Here is a 21,004-nt window from a genome sequence, read left to right as displayed (position 1 = left end):
ACTGAACATCAGATGGGGCTTTAAATGACTACTCCTTTAGTGTAGTGGACTTGCAACTTTGTGTGACTTTCAGTCAGTCACCAAGCAAGTTGTGAAAATCTCCAGAGAGTGGATCACATTGTAAATTCCACATGCTTCTAATTAGAGAATAGGTTGTTTGCTGAATTTTCCAGATCCATCATATGGATCTCCCTTAAGTACTGACAATTTAAATTTCATTTTGATAGGCCTTGGAAAATGAATCATTGCAACTTCATATTCAAGAAATTTGGTCCACAAAAAGCAGCCAAGAGCCAACTATTTTGACTGGTTTTTAAAGATTACACAATTAATGTGATAGGAGACTAGGCAGGAACCAACTCTACACATTAGGCAACAACCTTTTGGCACCTCTAAATTTCCAAACAGAAGGTCTCTGTTATTACCATTATGCAAAATGTGCTGGTATGCAAAATCTAGACCACTGATGTTGATGTAATGACACATGACTTTTGTGGAATTTTAACCCCCCCAGGACAGGTGGGGGAGTGGGGGGCCAGGGGAAGAGTTAAATTCTTAAAAATGGGAAACCAGACCCCAAACCGCCATGAACATGTCTACTTCCAGTTTAACTGGGGGTTGGGCGAGTAACCCGCTCTCAAGAGGCGGGTCGGTAAATATAACATGTTAATGAGACTGAGTGCCTCAGATTTTAGCAGCCATTTAAATTTAATGGCTTCGGGCCGGGTTTCCGAGGACTCAGGAAACTTGGCAGCTAAAGGGAGGTGAGAACTGCCAGACCCAGCAGGTAAGTGCTTTTCCAGCACTGCTTGTGGACCAGGAGGAGCAGGAGTGCTTCCCCCCCCCCAGCCCCCCAAGCTAACCAGCTGTGATCTACTGACCCCCTCGCCCGTTCCAGCGATCTCCAGATCCTCGCCGTCACCCCCCTCCCCCACCGCTAGCGATGTTTCCCCCTGCAATCTGCCGACCCCTCAGGATCATCTCTCCCCGCCTACCTGCGATCTCTCCCCTCCTCCCTCCTCTTTCCCACATGGCAGCCAGCCAGCCAACCTCTCAATCTGGCCGGCTGCCGTGCGGGAAACGGAGTATGAAAATTCTAATATTCGGCAGGACCTCCACCTTTCGCGTATTTCCAGGTTTCCCGGCCACTGACATTCCTAACAGTTGCACCCGCTCCCTCCCGCCTCCCCATAAATATCGGGGTCCTTACGTCTCGAGTCACAGATGCTTAAGTTTGGCGCTTTAATGGAAATTGTAAGTGTGGTTACAACCAATTGTGTAAATAATTAAGAGGCTATAATCTCACATACACCTCACAGACACTTGTCTTGCATTTATCTCTCATCACTTTCAGGATCAATCGTACGGTTGATGTTTCATGCTTTACTCTGACGACGTGCACAAAATTGTAAATAAAATGACTTGAGATACAATTTAGCATTTTTTTAAAATCTTGTTTTGGCTTTATGCTTGTTAAATTATTTGTAAAGGATGGATTTTATGGAATATTGGAATTGATGTTGTGAACTCTGGGGCCCCCATGTGGCATGTGGTATGTAAGTTTTTACTTCAAAAAGCAGCTATTGTATGTGCATTTCTTTTTTGTTCTCTCTGTTCTGGACACTTGATGAGGAGTTGGTGCAAAGAGTATCGGGACGTGATTTTGGTCGGGGCAGGGGGGGCCCAAAGGTTTCCTTGCAGGGCCCGGAGGAACATCCAAGGAAACCATATAAATGTTTAAATTTTTACCTATCCGGTTCTCTTCTAGGCCTGCTGCTTCTCGGTGCTCGGTGTTCCTGGCGAGGCCAACACCAGGCGCCAAATCGTATGACCGCACCTAAAAATCTCGTCAGGTCTGAATTACATCATCAGACCACAGCTTTTGAATTTCAATTAAGCCCTTGCTTGCCTGAGGTGAGAGCCTCACACGCTGCCCATAACGTGTTCATAAAAACGGCATGCAGCACGAGATCGACAGGGAGCCGGTAAGTTGCATGCTGCCGCAAATTTAACCCCCCGCGCAACCCGTTCTTGTAGGGTGCAGGGGGGTTAAACTGGGGACTTTGATGTTTGAGTACATATTCCATTTTAAAGTCAAATCTTTTTCTTCTTGAAATCATTCGGTAGTGGTGAAAAGTATTTAAAACCTATCCTATATTCCCATCCGGATAATTGCTTGTTTCCAACATCAATTTACTATAATTGGACTTCCACTTCACAAAAGTTTTTTATATTATTTCGAGAGTGGTGCAGTACCATTCACAGATGTGAGAATTATAGACATGAATATTGGTTCTCCTTGATAAGGTGATGATGCAAGTGGACGGTAAATTTGTTATGCTCTAGACAGAACTAGTGAACTACTTATGTAACACTTTGCAGAGCATATGCTTGCCACTGGCTGGTTAATAAATTGTGCCATCCATACAGAAGCTCTTGAGTTTAGTTGATGCCTTGTTCAGAATAAGGATCCAGCCTTTTTTGAGTTTGAGTTGTGGATAGCACAAAATTCTTAAAGCTGAAGACAAAATCAAGAATGAAAGCAGACCACCAAGAAATATTGATTCTATACCCTTTCACACCAGACCACCAGATACCTATACATTTTTAAAAGGCTACCTTTGTTGGTGAAGCTACAGCTTGAGAGAAATGGTTGCCCATGCTGCAGTGGTGGACAAACCTGGTTATGACAAATATGATAAATGGCACTGTGCACATGCTGAGAAACTCGGAGTAGCATTTATATGATTGGTGCACCTGAACTCAATGGGGGTAATTTTGGCTTTGTGCATTACTGTAAAATGGGCAAAAGCGAATAGGCTTCAATGGAAATAAAAATTGGGAGAAATGTAAGACGGGCTGTCAATTCACTGTCCCTTGTTCTACACCATTGCACAAAGTCAAAATTGCCCCCAATGTACTTTTATAAATTTGATGTGATGCTCACCCAATGCCCCCTTAAAGGAAATGAAATTTATTTCAATGTATTTATCCCTTCTGCCATTCCCATTTGTATTACTAAGAAGTGGCACCATATCATAATTATAAAATACTAGAGTTGATTTTTATACATGACTGCAACAGTCTGCTCCTATTGTACTTTATCTGAGAGAAGCATGAACAGGATGTGAAATTAGTTCTCTGTTCTCAAAAGCTAACTTTAGAAAATAATTAAACTGGTCTGCTCCTGTTAGTAGATCAGTACCTGATGTCGTTCTGCAGGAATATATTCTTCTCTCAGTGAAATTGCAGTAGGAGTGTGTTTTCTAAAATTACACCAGCAGTATCTGTGCAGTGCCTCCTTGATGCAAAGACAGCACAGCAGAAATTGCTCTCCCCAAATTTCCTTGCTCAATTTCGCCCTTCTTGCAATCTACCCTTGAGTCAACATGCGTCTGATTTAAATATATGTAAATTAGGGCCAATGGCACTAAAGCCCCAAGTTTCATGGATTAATGCTCACAATGCATTAGGGATAAATTAAGAGTGAGAAATATGCAACTCAGCTGTTGCCAGGATCAGCTGAGACTAGCAGAAATTAGTTTTTTGAGCCTGAAGAGTGTGGAAAGTTTGAGTAGTGATTTCTGCAGCTGGGAATGACTTTTTGGAGTGTTTTTTTTTTGCTCTGTGCATATTTATAATTCCAAGTACCTGAGTTCACTGTGTTTGCAACCATGTCACTCTTTCGTTCAGATAAAACTGTGCACTCACTTTCCTTGTTTGTGCACCTTGTATGCAATTGTAAAGATTGTTCCTGCACTTACTGTTTCGTGGACAGCAATTGTTGATAGGAGCAACATTTATTCTTTGTAAGTTCTCCCCTATGCTGCACATACATCCCAGTGAGTCACGGTGACTTTCCATTTTTCTGTCTAAAGCATAACAAATTTAACGTCCACTTACATCTATTTCTGCATTAAAAAAATTCCTATTTGCTTCTGTTCCCTGACATTAAAGGCTAAGATTTTCTGCTCGAGTAGAATTGGGGCATATCTTGGTGTGACAGCTCCACTTTCCACAAACCTCGTCCAATTTTCCAATCTTGGATAATTGCGTAATTTTGGCGGGCTCTCCGGACTCAGCAGAGGAGTCGGCCTGACAGAGGGCCAGAGAAGTATCGGCAGGCCTGCTGTAGTGTGGTGTTGCTGGCAACCGCAGTACTGCCGCTATCAACCTGATAAATCATTTCAAATATTTTTCAACTTGGTGCCAAAGACTATGCAATCAATCACTTGCATCCAGTGTTGTTATGGCACAAATGACATTGGTGTATTATTACAATACGCCCACATATATATGGGTCGTCGTATTGCGTGTCCCCTGTTGCTTCTGGCAGGAAATCCTGGAAATGGCAGGACCAGCAGGGTTTCTACTTCTAATTCTGAAGTTTACTCGGTCACTACCGTATGAAGGAAGGCAGAGATAAGAGAAAAAAAGCAATTTAAACGTTGCTGTTGCAGCCTTTTAACTGCCTCTACCAACGTAGGTAAGTCCAGCTCCCAGTGTGCGAGCTCTCACCCTACCTCTGGGACCTCGCACATCAGAATAATTAATGAGCATACTTGAATAATTAATGAGCACACTGGAATAATGAATGAGCACCAGCCCAGTGGTTTAATCAGGAATGGCTGTGCAGGTACAGTGGAGGTAAAATTCAACTTCAACAGGGGTGCAAAATGGGCAGTAGCGGATCGACCGCCTGTTATGCAACTCGCCTGCTTTTCTTTTCCATTAAATTCAACAGAAAGAAAAATTGAACAGGGTATATAATAGGCAGCCAATCCGCTATCGCTTGTTTTGTGCCTCCACCAAAATTGAATTCCATCCCCCTCCGCCCCGTATGATAGATTGCTAGTTGGGCACCCCTAGAGCACACAAATCAAATTAGATGGACTCCATTTGTGAAGTGGTTACTCTGGGGGAAAAAAAGGAAGGAGTGTGTCTACAAATTGCAATCTTTAAAACATGCAAATACTGACTTACCTCGAAAGATTTTCTAGTTTCGATTTTGCGAATTCCAGGCTTTTTCTTTCCACGTGCTCATGTGGAGTGTGTGCCAGGAGCTCATGTAACGTTATTATATATCGTGGGATCTAGAATTGTACAACAAAGACATAAAGTCGGTGAGAAAGAAAATATAACATTATTCTCCTTAAAATCATGCATGGATAGATTCTGCTGTGGGCAGGCATCATGGGCTTAGCACCAATGATTTATCAAAAAAGGCCACCTGTGAATTTATGCAGTTGTTGCATGTAACACAATTTGTTTCCCGAGTATTGCTAAAACCAGAGGCAGTGAAAATATTGGTTTCTGTGTTGATCTGAATGATAAATTGCTTGCTGTAAAATAACACTTGTCCTACCGATGGTTAGCACCACTGCTATAATTGAATGCCGTTTGTTTGTTATTTTCAGATTTAAATTTTTCTTCGAAGATACTCACATATGCTAGCTCCTGACGTAATAAACACTACCAACTTTAATGGGAGGAAAGCACATTCAGCCCAGAAGTAAAGGGTGGGCTGAAATTAAAAATATTGTTTTATATTGTAAAATATTGTTTTTAGACCCAGAGAGACAGCTATAAAACCGTATCTTTGGAGTTCTATCCTGTGAAAACATAACTCCAGCCATGTCCTGGGAGAAAAAAGACTTGTAAAACATTTAACAGAATAAGCAGTGATATGGGCCATTCTTTTTGTCTTGCCTTATCAACAATAAGGTTAAAAACAAAGTTGGGCGTTGGTGATCATTTCCGCCAAACTTCTCCGACCAAGATATTTTGGCTCCATGGGTTCACTGCTGTCAATGTGAGTGCCAAGTGCACAATGGCCAAGTAACCCCACAGAAAAAAAGGACAGTAACGTAGCCACACACTGCAGAATCCAGGCCAGTGTGTGTGTGGTATTCACTGAATTGCATAGCAGTCAAACACTCAGAAAATAAGAGATACTCTGGTTACAATTCCTTGTGAAAGATATTGGTCATGAAATTACTGGGGGTAATTTTCACCTTCACTGCCTGGGTGGTAATCTGGCGAAGCAGATCGCTCGCCCACTGTAGAACCCGCTCAATTTTGGAATCAGTAGGATGAAAAGTGGATGGGTTCCACAACGGATGGGAGATTATAACATCACTAGATTGCCACCCCAGTTGTGAAGGTGAAAATTACCCCTACTGTATGGAAAGATTTGCTTGCAAATGCTTGACATTTTCAGATCAGATTTCTTTCTATTATTTTAACAGAGACGTCAACCCATTTATTGTGAATGGGTTATGCCTCTGTTAAAATAGTGGGGAAAGGAATTTGATACCAATGTGCGAAGCGCTCATACATTAATCTTCGTGCGGTGTAATAATGAGGCCACTGTCACAACATTGAGAAGTTGGGTTTCTAGAGTAATAATAATACAATTAATAACAATTTACCCAATGGAAACAAAAACAACATTTCTTTAGCCTTTACTTATTGAATCAGAATAGGTAATATTCTAATGAGGCATCATCATCAACAACACAGGAAACCCGTTGGTCAAAAGACTTACTTGTTATTAAGTCGGCCAAATTTTGGTTACACAGCAACGGCATCAGAGTCTAGTACTGAGCTTTGTGTAGCCTCTGAAATCCAGAGGTCTATACCTGACATCCTACATGGCTATGCCTGTGTAACTGATAGGTTACACTGTATGTTCATCTGCGGAGTCAAATTTTACCTGAAACATGGGATATGTAAGAAAGGTCTCCAGCATCCGCCCCTCACATGCTGGGTTTGATTCATACTGTTTCAGCAGCTTGTCGAAATCCCTGTTTTGCTTACAGCTTGCCAATACCTGCAGACTGTACTGGTGGTTCCTGACAAACTCTTGGTAAATATTCAGCATAGGTAATAAAATATCAAATAAGTCAGCTGGAAAAGGAAACAAAGTCATTAAATTTAATCACAGCAGCTGTTTCACACACTTTTAATGGCGACTGCAGGAACAAAAGTCTTTGGTATCCATGGAAACAGTATGATCTGCACAATCTTAATATCTTCTATCTCTGTAACATCCAGAGAATACTTACTTACATCTTGAAGATTTATAGTCTATCTGAAATGCCTCGTTAAGTTGTGATTTCCTAAGTTGTTCTGTTTTCAGTTATACTACAACCTGCTGTCATTTTGTTCTTTCGAAGAACCTCACAGGTTTTTTGTTAAAAAGGAAATGGATTGGCGGTGCCTGATTAACACCACCGCTTCTAATCAGCAACCAGGATGTCATAAATACTGCCTAAAAGAATGTTGTGACTTTGTGCAAAGCTACAAAAATTTACTATTAACTCTTAACCATCTGGAAATGTCTAAAATTTCTTTGGTACTGCTTCAAAAGGAATTCTATGTCATTTTGGACTGATAAAGTTTCTTTTTAAAAAAGAGTTAAAATGACCTATCCCTCCTTCTCACCCTAGATTTTAAAAAAAAAATTTCCCCCTTCAGTTCTATCCCCCCAAAAATACTGAATCATCTGGACTTGACCACCTACAGGAACTATCCAAATGGTCATTCTTCAAATATGATTTCACACATCAAATGTCAGCCTGCTATTTAATTTTTGGGGGCATCAGTGCCAAGCCCATCCCTGCTCTCATCTGCTGTCTGCACATGCACACTTTTCATCGAGAACTGTTGGTGTGATATCGGCCATCTCAGTTTCTTCATTCTCCTTACTCACTGTACTTCATCTCCCTTTAAACTTACAACACTCCATTCCCTAAGTTCTAACCCCGACATCACCATCAAACCTGCTGAGAAAAAAGGGTGTTGGTGTTGTACGGCAGAAGGACTCTTACCTTGCTGAGGTCAAACGTGAACTTCCTGATGACTCCTCCTATCGCCCTCTGGACCATGACTCCACTACCAAACATCAAACCATTATTTCTCAGACCATGACCTGTCTCATCTCTTCTGGAGATCTTCGCTCCACTGCCTCCAATCTCACAGTTTCCCAACTCTGTATAACTTATTTCCACCTCCTCCCCAAGATACAAAAGCAGGACTGTCCTCGTAGACCAATTCTTTCAGCTTGCTTCTGTACCACTGAACTAATTTCCTCTTATCTCAAAACTTTACTTTCCCCCCTTGCCCAGTCTCTACCCAGCCACATCCATGACTCCTCTGATGCCCTCTGCCACCTACAATTTCAGATTCTCTAGCCCCAATCATCTTAGGAACCTGGTGTCCGCTTCTGCATTCACCAGCAGACTTTCCTTCCACTAAAACAAATAGGCAGAAAATCACGGCGTGGCGAGTACAGAAGCAGGAAATTTAGCATTTCATTTTTACAAGAGGTCTTTCTGAAAATAAGCCTGAAATGCAGTTAATCAGGTTCACTCCTACTTCACTGAGTTTATAGCCAGCATGAAAACTTGACCTTTTGTTAAAGTGTATAAAACATATCATGAATATATTAATACAGTTCTCACAGGTGTTTTGTGACTGGAAGGCTGTTTCCAGTGAGGTTCCGCAGGGCTCAGTACTAGGTCCCTTGCTTTTTCTGATATATATTAATGATTTGGACTTAAATGTAGGGGGCATGATTAAGAAGTTTGCCGATGATACAAAAATCGACCATGTGGTTGATAGTGAGGAGGAAAGCTGTAAGCTGCAGGAAAATATCAATGGACTGGTCAGGTGGACAGATGTCATCCAGGGAGCTCTGGCCTTAGTCGCCCTACCTTTCTCCCTTGTGGGAATGTACCCAGACTGTACCTGAACCATCTCCTCCTTAAAGGCCGCCCACTCTTCAATTACAGTTTTGCCTGCCAATCTTGATTACAATTTACCCGGGCCAGATCTGTTCTCATCCCACTGAAATTGGCCCTCCTCCAATTGAGTATTTTTACTTTAGAGTGGTCCATGCCCTTTTCCATAGCTATTCTAAACCTTATGATACTATGATCGCTGTTCCCTAAATGTTCCTCCACTGACACTTGCTCCACTTGGCCCGTCTCATTCCCCAGAAGCAAATTCAGCAATGCCTCCTCCCTCGTTGGGCTGGAAATGTACTGGTAAAGAAAATTCTCCTGAACACACTTCAAAAATTCCTCCCCCTGTTTGCCCCTTATATAATTACTCTCCCAGTCTATATTAAGATAGTTGAAGTCCCCCGTTATCACTACTCTATGGCTTGTGCAACTCTATAATTTCCCTGCAAATTTACTCCTCTGTATTCTTCCCACTAGTTGGTGGCCTAAAGAATATACCCAGTAGTGTAATGGCACATCTATTCTTTTTTAACTCTATAGATCTAAAAATTCCTCAGGGACATAATCCCAGCAATAAACACAAGAACAGTGCCAGTGACTCCTGTTGCTAGCCCCATCGACATTTGTGGGGTCAGGCAGAGGGGCCATAAGAAGCCTTTGATGGGTTGGGACACATCTGCAGCACCCCCCGCTGAAGAGGCCAGAAACACCAGTCGAAGTTTGCTGGGCTGGAGAGGTGCCAGGTTCCTTTCCCTCCCCCCACCCCGCCCCCACCACCCGCAAGGGGGTAAGTGGATACCCTCACCAACCCTCTGTGTCGGAGGGCGCATGCAATATGAAAAAAAAATCCTCCTCTGTTTCAGGGGTCCAAGCCCTGATCGCAGCCTGATCCCCAAGTGGGCCCCAGTTTCTTCTGGTGTTGGGGAAGGACGCCTGATTAGACCAAGCGTACCTCTGCCAATATAACACTAAGGCCTGATGGAAAGCAGGGTATAAGAACTCCTGATCTAGGTAACCCCTAACACCACCCCTGCCCCCCACATCGATGACCTTGCAGGGAGGGACACAGGATCCACCCCAGAAAGCCAACCAGAAATTTCACCCCATGCCCAGGACCCAGCGTATCTGTGTCCAGATCGTCTGCCAAAGTTACAGCAGGAGTTCGCTGGAACAGTTGAGGAATTTCACCTCCATAAAGAATAATGGACGAGATGAAGACAGACACGATTCATACTGTATGTTGTTGATGATGACATCATAGGGATAATTCTCCAAATTTGAGTTCCTACCATGGAGCTTCATCCAGTTGGAGGAGTACGTTGGAAATTAGGGCATGCACTACAACATGATTTAAATTAATGGTCAGAAAACTGTGCACACCTCAACCCCAGCTTCTGACATGAATTCTCAGTGGGTGAGGTTCCTGGGCAGTGCGAAGCTGGAAAATTACTCCTCATAACTCACAAGTAAGCTCACAAATTATGCACAATAGTTGGAAGCCTAGATTGCTCAGTAAAACTGATTCCTTGCAATTTAAACAGAAAGCTCTTTATTTTCTTATCTGAACCAGAATACCTGTGCATGGAAAAATATATTGCTTCCCTCTGCCACGGCAGCACCATTGCTGGCTGGGTTAGTTCCACTCATCCGTTATACTGCTGGCAGAATGTTTTTTGTTTGTTTTCTGTTTTATTTTATTATGTAATCCATCAACATTTATCTTTTCTTTCTTTGGTTTAAGCCAGAAAGAGAGTTGATGGGTCGTAAGTGAATAATACTGTTGAGGAGTACAGTCTTTACAGAGTTATATTAGACTCTATATTAGCCTACACTTCTCACTGTTTCAAGGCTAGCTGTTGCATAGAGGATATGCTGTGACTGGCAGTGTGATATTTAGTAAGTGTAGCGATAAATTTTTATCTTCTCCTCCTGGGTGTTAAGCTTCGCCTGGGCACAGCACAGAAAGAAAAATCCGGCAGGCAGGATCGCAAAGCCCTAACAGAACTGATTGCATTTTCCTTCCTTTCATTTCAATGGAATGAAAATCCTGGTTGGTTCTGTGTGCAATCCACCCTGCCAGATTTTCCTTTCTGTGCCCTGCCCAGGCGATGTTTAATGCCCAAGTGGTAAAGATGAATATCTACCCCATGATACAATAAATATCCCTATGGTCAGGTTGATCAGATACTTCGCAAGTGACAAAGTCTAATAAGTTATGGTATCCTTGTTAATGGAAATATTTACCTATCAGGCCATGATATGTATTCTGTGAAAATATTTGTGCTATATTCAAAGGGGAAAGGTACATTTTAATAAGTTTAATTTTTAATGAGTAACCCAACAAGGTTGATGTTATTTGTCACTCTGATGTTCCCCCCAGTGGTAATATAATTTTTATTCTTCACACAAGCATAATAAATTCAATTTCCTTTAAGGAGCTGACCAACAAAATGTAGCTTGTGTTCAACCATATTTAACAGCACTTAGCAGCTGATTATCTTTTCTACCAAAATCAATAGGTCATTTAACAGATTGCATTCATTAAAACCGATATATGTTTTCCCAGTCTCTACATTAACCAGTTCTTACCTAACACCAGTGTAGGCCAGTTAGCTATCCGTGCTTTTAGTCCTTGGTAAAATATCTCATGAAGGAACATGATTGTTTCACTGAAAGAAAATATTTCAGAAAAATAGCATTATAATTTGATTATCTATGAGGAACAGAAAACAATAAGTTAAAACCCCTTGTGTGCAGCTTTGGCTCAGTGGTAGCACTTTCACCTCTGAGTCTATAAAAAGGAAAAGAATAGCAAAAGTAAATGTGGGTCCCTTAGAGGCAGAGACAGGAGAAATTATAATGGGGAATAAGGAAATGGCAGAGACGTTAAACAAATATTTTATATCTGTCTTCACGGTAGAAGACACAAAAAACATACCGGAAATAGTGGGGAACCAAGTGTCTAATGAGAGGGAGGAACTTAAAGTGATTCAGATTAGTAAAGAAAAAGTACCGGAAAAATTAATGGGACTAAAAGCCAACAAATCCCCATGACCTGATGGCCTACATCCTAGGGTTTCAAAAGAGATGGCTGCAGAGATAGTGGATGCATTGGTTTTGATTGTCCAGAATTCCCTAGATTCCAAAACGGTCCCCATGGATTGGAAGATAGCAAGATTTCAACAAACAAGGAAGAGAGAAAACAGGGAACTATAGGCCAGTTAGCCTGACATCAGTAAGTAGGGAAAATGTCAGATTCTATTATTAAGAATGTAGTAGCAGGGCACTCAGAAAACCATAAAATAGTTAGGCAGAGTCAATACGGTTTCATGAAAGGGAAATCATGTTTGACAAATCTATTAGAGTTTTTGAGGGTGTAACTAGCAGGGTAGATAAGGGGGAACCAGTGGATTTAGTATATTTGGATTTGCAAAAGCCATTCGATAAGATGCCACACAAGAGATTGTTACACAAGATTACGGCTCATGGCATTGGGGTAATATATTAGCATGGATTAAGGATTGATTAATGGACAGAAAACACAGAGTAGGAATAAACGGGTCATTTTCAGATTGACAGGTTGTAACTAGTGGGGTGCCATAGGGTTAGGTGCTTGGGCCTCAGCTTTTTACAATCTATATTAATGACTTAGATGAAGGGACTGAGTGTAATGTATCCATGTTTGCTGATGATACAAATCTAGGTAGGAAAGCAAGCTGTGAGGAGGACGCAAAGAGTCTGCAAAGGGATATAGACAGGTTAAGTTAGTGGGCAAGAAGGTGGCAGATGGAGTATAATGTGGGGAAATGGGAGATTATTCACTTTGGTAGAAAAAATAGAAAAACAGAATTTTTTTTAAAATGGGAAGAAACTATTAAATGTTGGTGTTCAGAGGGAGTTGGGTGTCTTTGTACACGAAACACAGGAATTTAACATGCAGGTACAGTAAGCAATTAGAAAGGCAAATGGTATGTTGGCCTTTCCTGCAAGGGGGTTGGAGTACAAGAGTAATGAAGTCTTGCTGCAATTATATAGGGCTCTGATGAGACCACACCTGGAGTACTGTGTACAGTTTTGGTCTCCTTACCTAAAGAAGGATATACTTGCCTTAGAGGCGGTGCAACAAAGGTTCACTAAATTGATTCCTGGGATGAGCGGGTTGTCCTATGAGGAAAGATTGAGTAGAATGGGCCTATACCCTCTGGAGTTTAGAAGAATGAGAGGTGATCTCACTGAAACAGGGTAGATGCTGAGAGATTGTTTCCCCTGGCTAGAGAGTCGAGAACAAGGGGCACAATCACAGGATGCGGGGTTGGCCATTCAAGACTGAGATGAGGAGGAATTTCTTCACACAGAGGATTGTGAATCTTTGGAATTCTCTACCCCGCAGGACTGTGGATGCTAAGCCATTGAATATATTCAAGGCTGAGATGGATAGATTTTTGGACTCTAGGGGAATCAAGGGATGTGGGGATCGGGCGGGAAAGTGGAGTTGAGGTCGAAGATCAGCCACGATCTGATTGAATGGCGGAGGAGGCTCGAGGGGCCATATGGCCTACTCCTGCTCCTCTTTCTTATGTTCTTATGAAACATATAAGATTCTAAGAGGGCTTGACAAGGTAGATGCTGAGAGGATGTTTCCCCTGCCTGGAGAGTCTAGAACTAGGGGACATAGTCTCAGGATAAGAGGTCAGACATTTAGGACTGAGATGAGGAGGAATTTCTTCACTCAGAGGGTATGAATATTTGGAATTCTCTACCTCAGAGGGCTGTGGATGCTCAGTCGTTGAATATATTCAAGGCTGAGATAGATAGATTTTTGCGCTCTAAGTGAATCAAGGGACCATGCAGGAAAGTGGAATTGAGGTTGAAGATCAGCCATGACCTTACTGAGTGGTGGAGCAGGCTCGAGAGGCATTTGGCCTACTCCTGCTCCTATTTCTTATGTTCTTATGGTCAGAAGGCTGTGGTTTCAAGCCCCCCTGCAGAGACTTGAACACATAATCTAGGCTGGCACTTCTGTGCAGTACTGAGAGATTGCGGCACTGTCGGAGGTGCTGTCCTTTGGATGAGACATTAAACTGAAAACCATCTGCCCTCTCCATTCGACATAAAAGGTCCCAAGGCACTTTTCAAAGAAGAAAATCAAGGGAGTTCTCACGGTATTCTGGCCAACATTTATTCTTTAACCAACATCACTAAAAAGAAACAGATTACCTGGTCATTTATTTCATTGCTGTTTGTGGGTCCTTGTTGTGGGCAAATTGGTTGCTGCATTTCCCTACATTACAACAGTCACTTCACTTCAAAATATGTCATTGGCTGTGAAATGTTTTGGGGTGGCCTGAGGTCATGAAAGGCACTATATAAATGCATGTTCTTTCTTTTCTCACAAATATATCTTTGTGAAGACACTAGATAAAATAAAATCCCTAAGTGATGCAGGCACGTTTTATGAAGGCAATGGTCCATGAAACAAGGTGGGAGGAGCCTATTGTCTCAAGAGAATACAAATTTACAAATAAAAGGATACGATGATTGGAATCATAAAATGAAAATGTGCAGGACGCCTGCTGGGAACCTGTTTACCATGGTCTCCTCCCTCTACTAACCCCCCCCACCCCACCCCACCAAAAAAACAGGGGGCATTGCGAATTGGATGGCATGCTGTAGAAAATAAGGTGCCCACAACTGCCACTGCTTCGAATGTACAGATGAATTCAATAGATCCAGCATCAGGGCAGTTGTCTTTGTTACTGTTATTGTTCAATTCACACAGCTTGTGAGAAGCCATTAAGCAATTTGAATACAGCAAAAGCATTGATCACTGGGACCCTGTTAGAAAATGATGGATTGAATTGAACTAAAATGAAACATTATTAGGCACTGTTTGAAGTGTTATATCTTGTATTGCTTCACGCATCAGTGGAATTGTTTTGTGCGTCCACACATTTTGCACTTATGCATTGAAATGTCTCATTCACCTAACATAAATCTATTTACCAGCCAGTACTATAGCCTGTATTTTGTTCCATTGTGCAATGGAGTAAATAATTGTGCGCAGTATAAACGGCTAACCTTTTCATTATGATTTGCCAGTTTCACAGTGGTTACCAACTATTTCTGCTCCTGGAGAATTACAATTACCCACAGATAGGCAACCGTAGGATTTACAAACATTGCATTACAGTTGTTACTAATAAATTTAAAGGTAAGAGATTTTTTAACATCTTTCAATATTTTTATATTTTTATTTTCAGCTTTAATTTTCTTGTCGCTTCTCCTGAAGGTCGTGACTTATGCTGGGATACAATTCCACAGACACTGGCTGTCCCCAATACCTGTCTAAGTGATCATTCTTTATGTGTGGAACTAGACAGTGAAGGATCGATTTATAAAATCACATTCCCATCGGAGAGCTTTGCCCGCCAATAGCACATATCAGGAATTTAGACATGTGTTCCACACAATTTTCCAACCATTATTTTAATGAATAAAAAATGGTGAGAAGCACCTGATTCCCAATAAGCATCCTAACAGGTGAGGCTCAACTGCTGGAAACACGGTTTCATAAAATTAGCCATCAAGTGACAGCAGGCTAGTCAACCATACAGGTGCCATAGCCAAGCCTGTCTTCACCTGACATCAACACAGGTGTAATTTTCAGCAGGACCCATTAGATACCAATCTGGAGCAGGAACCTTGGCTGATTTTCTTTCTCATCTCTCTGGCTCAGATCACGCCTACAATCATCCCATGGGGTATCTACTAATTCAGCAGGAACCAGGGATTGAACCTGGGATTTTCTTGGTCTGTAAGGCTCAATTCCACACTGAGTAGAGCATTTACCAACTCAGCCATCAGGAGAGATGTCTCCTTTGAATATTCTAAGGACTCCATTACAGCATAAGTAAGTGTTCTTTGCACAGGCCAATAATATATTCCAAAACCACTACCTGTAACTGTTGTACCATTCTGAAAGTAACGTCCTTGTTATTTGACTAGAAACATCCTTAGATAACAAAATTTGAACAAATCTTTATGTTTATCCTTCACTGCCCTGAGGACTGAAATAGTTTTTGTGTCTCAGCAAAATTACAATTATTAAATGTGAAAGGTTCTGTGGTTCCTCGGATTTCTCAAATTCTACCTTTCCCTTTATTCGGGGGCACTCACTGTTGAAGATATTGGAAATAACTGGCACCTAAGTAAATGTTCCCCTTTAGCTGAAATTCCCATTTTTGCAGTGTACTTTATTTGGTACTACTAATGGGCAGGTTTTTTTTGCGGCTATTCCCTGATTAAAATAACTTCATATTTTGAAAGCTGAAAAGCATATTTAACCTTCGAAGGTATGACCTTTTCCAATAATGATACTCTTCAGACTATACACTGCTTGCCAGGTGTTTACCTCATTGCTGTCTTCCCTGCTAATGTTTCAGTTCATTTTGTGCTACCTTTTTAATATTCCATGCTATTTACTATTAACAAGCTAAACATTTCCTGGAATTGCTGTTCTACACATTCTCAAATTAGTCAGATTGTGATATCTGCTTTAAAATAAATAATACAATATGAAGAGAATCATAATCACAATTAAAGCAAACAGCAGAATTAATCTGCAGACCCACTAATCATCACTCATTGGGAGTGACAATCACTTGTTTTAAATTAAAAATGTGACCATAAAAATGTTGCCCATTTAAGACGGAGATGAGGAGAAATTTCTTCTCTCAGAGAGTTGTGAACCTTTGGAATTCTTTACCCCAAAGAGAGGTGGAGGCTGAGTCATTGAATATATTCAAGGCTGAGTTAGACAAATTTTTGATCAGCAAGGGAGTCAAAGGATATGGGGAACCAGGCGGGAATGTGGAGTTGAGGCCAGAATCTGATCAGCCATGATCTCATTGAATGGCGGAGCAGGCTCGAAGGGCCAAATGGCCTACTCCTGCTCTTGCTCCTATCTCTTATGTTCTTATGACACTTTTTTAAAAAAAGGATATGTAATCTGTATCACTGAATAATCATAAATGTCACTCCTAATATTTAACCTGTGCTAACAGCTCTGCATCCGTTAAGATCCAATTTGTGTTGATTATTTATGTATAGATGCATAGAAATAATATTTAAAGGAACATAGAAACAGGCCATTCAGCCCAACCAGTCCATATCAATGTTAACCCTCCATGCCAGCAAATAGTACGAATCACATTTACCCACCCCGTTCTCATATCCATTAATCCTTTTTCCTTCATCCACCTATCCAATCCAATCATGAATGTTGGCATGATTTCTGCCTTAACCATTAATCCTGGAAGTGAATTCCATGTTCACAACTCACTAGCATGCCTTCTGTTCTAAATCACTTCCAATGAATCTTGTATCTATAGCCTCTCGTTCTGGATCCCTCAACTACTGGAAATAGTCTGCTTTTATCTATCCTCTCCTACCCTTACATACTTTCAAACACTTCTATCATCTCGTCCCATATTTTGTGCTGTTCTAATGAAAAAAACACCAATTGTTCAAGTCTCTCTTCATATTTGTATTTCCTCATCCTGGTAGCATCCGAGTGAATCTGTGTTGTAACCTCTTTAAAGCCTCAATATCCTTCCTGTGGTGTGGAGCCCAATACAGAACTCTAACTGAGGTCTTATTAAGGTTTTATTTAGGCTCATCATTAGCCCTTGGCCTTTAGGTGTCAGCCTTGTCTCAGTAGAAGCACATTCGCCTCTGAATCAGAATGTTGTGGGTTCAAGTCTGACTACAGAAACTTCAGGCCCTGTCTGCCCTCTCAGGTGGATGTAAAACATCCTGTGGCACTATTCAAAGAAGAGCAGGGAAGTTCTCCCAGTGTCCTGACCAATATTTATCCCTCAACCGACATCACTAAAACGGATCATTGCTATTTGTGGGACCTTGCAGTGCGCAAACTGGGTGGCACATTTTCCTAAGTTATAATAGTGACTACACTTCAAAAGTATTTCATTTGTTGTCAAGCGCTGTGTGACGTCCTGAGGTCATGAAAGGCACTATGTAAATGCAGATATGATACAGCAATACCCTAGAACCAGGCACGATGACAAGTAGAATACAAAATAACGAAAGAAACATATGTTGCTTTCTTCAAGAAAAGAAAATGAAACAAGGCTGCACGATGAGGCGTTATCTCGAGCAAGGCATTGTCCAGTGAAAAGTCTGGCAGATAATCAGAGTAGCATATGGGTAAATGGAGGTTTTACTGTACATTGATACAATGACATACTGAGGAGGCTGCCTGTCCTCATAAACCTGTGACAACCTTTACAAAAAAGGTACTTATTCCAAAAGTTATTGCACAAAATTAATTAGGTTTTCGGCTAGCTTAGAAACAAATTTCCCCATGGTGACATGGATCCTCTGCTAAATACCTGTTGAGGAAAATGCTGCTGACATCATCGTGACTGATAGGTGGTTTCTTTGAACTGGCGGCCATTCTCAGGGGCCTCAGAAAGCAGTTGACCAGGATGTACAGCTGCTGCACGTACTCCGACTCTGCTTCCACCATGCTGAAGACTATTTGGTTCCTTTTCCTCATGCTCTCTGCATGAGGAGAGCAGATGTAGTCCTGAACAATTGTCTTCCATTTCCTTCTACACAGCCAGCCCCTCATAAAACTCTGAACCTACAAGTAACAGAACAAAACAAAGGTAGTTGAAGAAGTGTTAGCGACTGCACACCTACATAGAATAAATAATTCTCCGGCAGTACCGACTGGCATGTTTGCTTTATTTCACAGGGTGACTAATTACACTTCTGCAGCATCCTTGACTGGTGCTCAGCAATGCTCCAAACATAGCATCTTCTTATTTTTGTCACTGAAAACATCAACTGTGGAAACGATGAAATCTCTTGTAATTGACACTTTTTCTAACAACATTCACTTCAACATTAATGTACTAGCAACCAGTCGGGAAATTTTCTAAACGACTGCAGAGATAAAGGAACACTTTGCAAGACGTATTTGCCACATTTTCCTCCATTCGTCAATTTTTGTGAAAAAACCGATGCGAGTCTGAAGAACAGATAACAAATAAAGCCTCCTGTTTTTATCTTATTATTCTTTCTCCCGTGGCTCACAAGATAGAACGATATTTGTTAAAACTAACGCCGGGAATTTCCTCAGCCTTTCTCCCGATCACCTGCTATAACTTTGGTGGAGGATCTGCAGAAATCCCCGATACACATGTAAACATGCATCGGGAATTTCCTGGGGGCTTCTCCCGCCCTGCTACAGTAACTTTGATGAAAGTTCAGCATAAATTGGGTAATCACCAACGTTACGGCAGAGGAGTGGGTAAAGCCCCGAGGAAATTCTCAGCGGGCGTTTCCACTGAAGTTACGGTGGCTGATTGTGAGAAACCTTGAGGAAATAATTTTCCAAAATTCTCTGGACTCGGCAAAGGTCCCGGCAGATTGGAAAACTGCTAATGTAACACCCTTATTTAAAAAGGGTAGTAGGCAGAAGGCTGGAAATTATAGACCAGTTAGCCTAACATCTGTGGTGGGTAAAATTTTGGAGTCTATTATTAAGGAGACAGTAACGGAACATTTGGATAAACATAATTTAATAGGACAAAGTCAGCATGGCTTTACGAAGGGGAAGTCACGTCTGACAAATTTGCTTGAGTTCTTTGAGGACATAACGTACAGGGTGGATAAAGGGGAACCAGTCGGCGTAGTGTATTTAGACTTCCAGAAGGCATTCGACAAGGTGCCACATAAAAGATTATTGCTCAAGATAAAGAATCATTGGATTGGGGGTAATATTCTGGCATGGGTAGAGAGTTGGGATAAATGGTTCATTCTCGGACTGGCAACCAGTAGCCAGTGGTGTTCCGCAAGGGTCGGTGCTGGGTCCCCAACTCTTTACAATCTATATTAATGATTTGGAGGAGGGGACTGAGTGTAACATATCAAAGTTTGCAGATGATACAAAGATGGGAGGGAAAGTAGAGAGTGAGGAGGACATAAAAAACCTACAAGGGGATATAGACAGGCTGGGTGAGTGGGTGGAGATTTGGCAGATGCAATACAATATTGGAAAATGTGAGGTTATGCACTTTGGCAGGAAAAATCAGAGAGCAAGTTATTATCTTAATGGCAAGAAAATGGAAAGTACTGCAGTACAAAGGGATCTGGGGGTCCTAGTGCAAGAAAATCAAAAAGTTAGTATGCAGGTGCAGCAGGTGATCAAGAAGGCCAATGGAATGTTGGCTTTTATTGCTAGGGGGATAGAATATAAAAACAGGGAGGTATTGCTGCAGTTATATAAGGTATTGGTGAGACCGCACCTGGAATACTGCATACAGTTTTGGTCTCCATACTTAAGAAAAGACATACATGCTCTCGAGGCAGTACAAAGAAGGTTCACTCGGTTAATCCCGGGGATGAGGGGGCGGACATATGAGGAGAGGTTGAGTAGATTGGGACTCTACTCATTGGAGTTCAGAAGATTGAGAGGCGATCTTATTGAAACATATAAGATTGTGAAGAGGCTTGATCGGGTGGATGCGGTAAGGATGTTCCCAAGGATGGTTGAAACTAGAACTAGGGGGCATAATCTTAGAATAAGGGGCTGCTCCTTCAAAACTGAGATGAGGAGAAACTTCTTCACTCAGAGGGTGGTAGGTCTGTGGAATTTGCTGCCCCAGGAAGCTGTGGAAGCTACATCATTAAATAAATTTAAAACAGAAATAGACAGTTTCCTAGAAGTAAAGGGAATTCGGAGTTACGGGGAGCGGGCAGGAAATTGGACATTAATTTAGATTTGAGGTTAGGATCAGATCAGCCATGATCTTATTGAATGGCGAAGCAGGCTCGAGGGGCCGATTGGCCTACTCCTGCTCCTATTTCTTATGTTCTTATGAAATACCTGGCGAAAGATTCAGTGCACTGTTCAACTTCCGATTAAAATTTCATAGCTCAACAAAGAAGCATGAGCGAACAGAATTTAATGTGCAAAATGAAAAACAGGTTTTGAATGTGTTCTGAATATACAAATGACAGCAATAAATGTATTATCATTTCTGTTCACAGAATGGAACAGTATGATTTATATTTAATGCCGATAACCCTGGAATTACTAATGTACAATGCTAAATGCCTTTGTCTGAATTTCATCTCTGCTATTTTGGAGGAGCCAGATTCAAATTTAATGAGTCATTCCAGTAAATATTGGAGAAAATAATTTCAAACAAATGCGTTAAATATTTTAC

At 41.4% G+C, this 21,004-nt stretch overlaps 1 protein-coding gene across 1 annotated transcript in view; it reads right to left on the bottom strand.

Moving 5' to 3' along the window:
* The window catches only part of rasgrf2b (Ras protein-specific guanine nucleotide-releasing factor 2b), a 210,223-nt gene that overhangs the window by 101,267 nt on the left and 87,952 nt on the right, over window positions 1-21,004 (bottom strand). Inside the window, exons 5-8 of the mRNA XM_067982782.1 lie at window positions 18,158-18,411; window positions 11,337-11,416; window positions 6,716-6,909; window positions 4,984-5,093 (exon numbers count right to left, since the gene is read on the bottom strand). Of these exons, the coding sequence (XP_067838883.1) occupies window positions 4,984-5,093; window positions 6,716-6,909; window positions 11,337-11,416; window positions 18,158-18,411 (638 nt within the window). The remainder of the gene's footprint in view (window positions 1-4,983; window positions 5,094-6,715; window positions 6,910-11,336; window positions 11,417-18,157; window positions 18,412-21,004) is intronic.

This window comes from Heptranchias perlo, chromosome 4, assembly GCF_035084215.1.
Source record: "Heptranchias perlo isolate sHepPer1 chromosome 4, sHepPer1.hap1, whole genome shotgun sequence".
Classification (NCBI taxonomy): domain Eukaryota; kingdom Metazoa; phylum Chordata; class Chondrichthyes; order Hexanchiformes; family Hexanchidae; genus Heptranchias; species Heptranchias perlo.
Note: the sequence above shows the minus strand (reverse complement) of the source record. Positions and strands in the feature narration are given on the sequence as shown.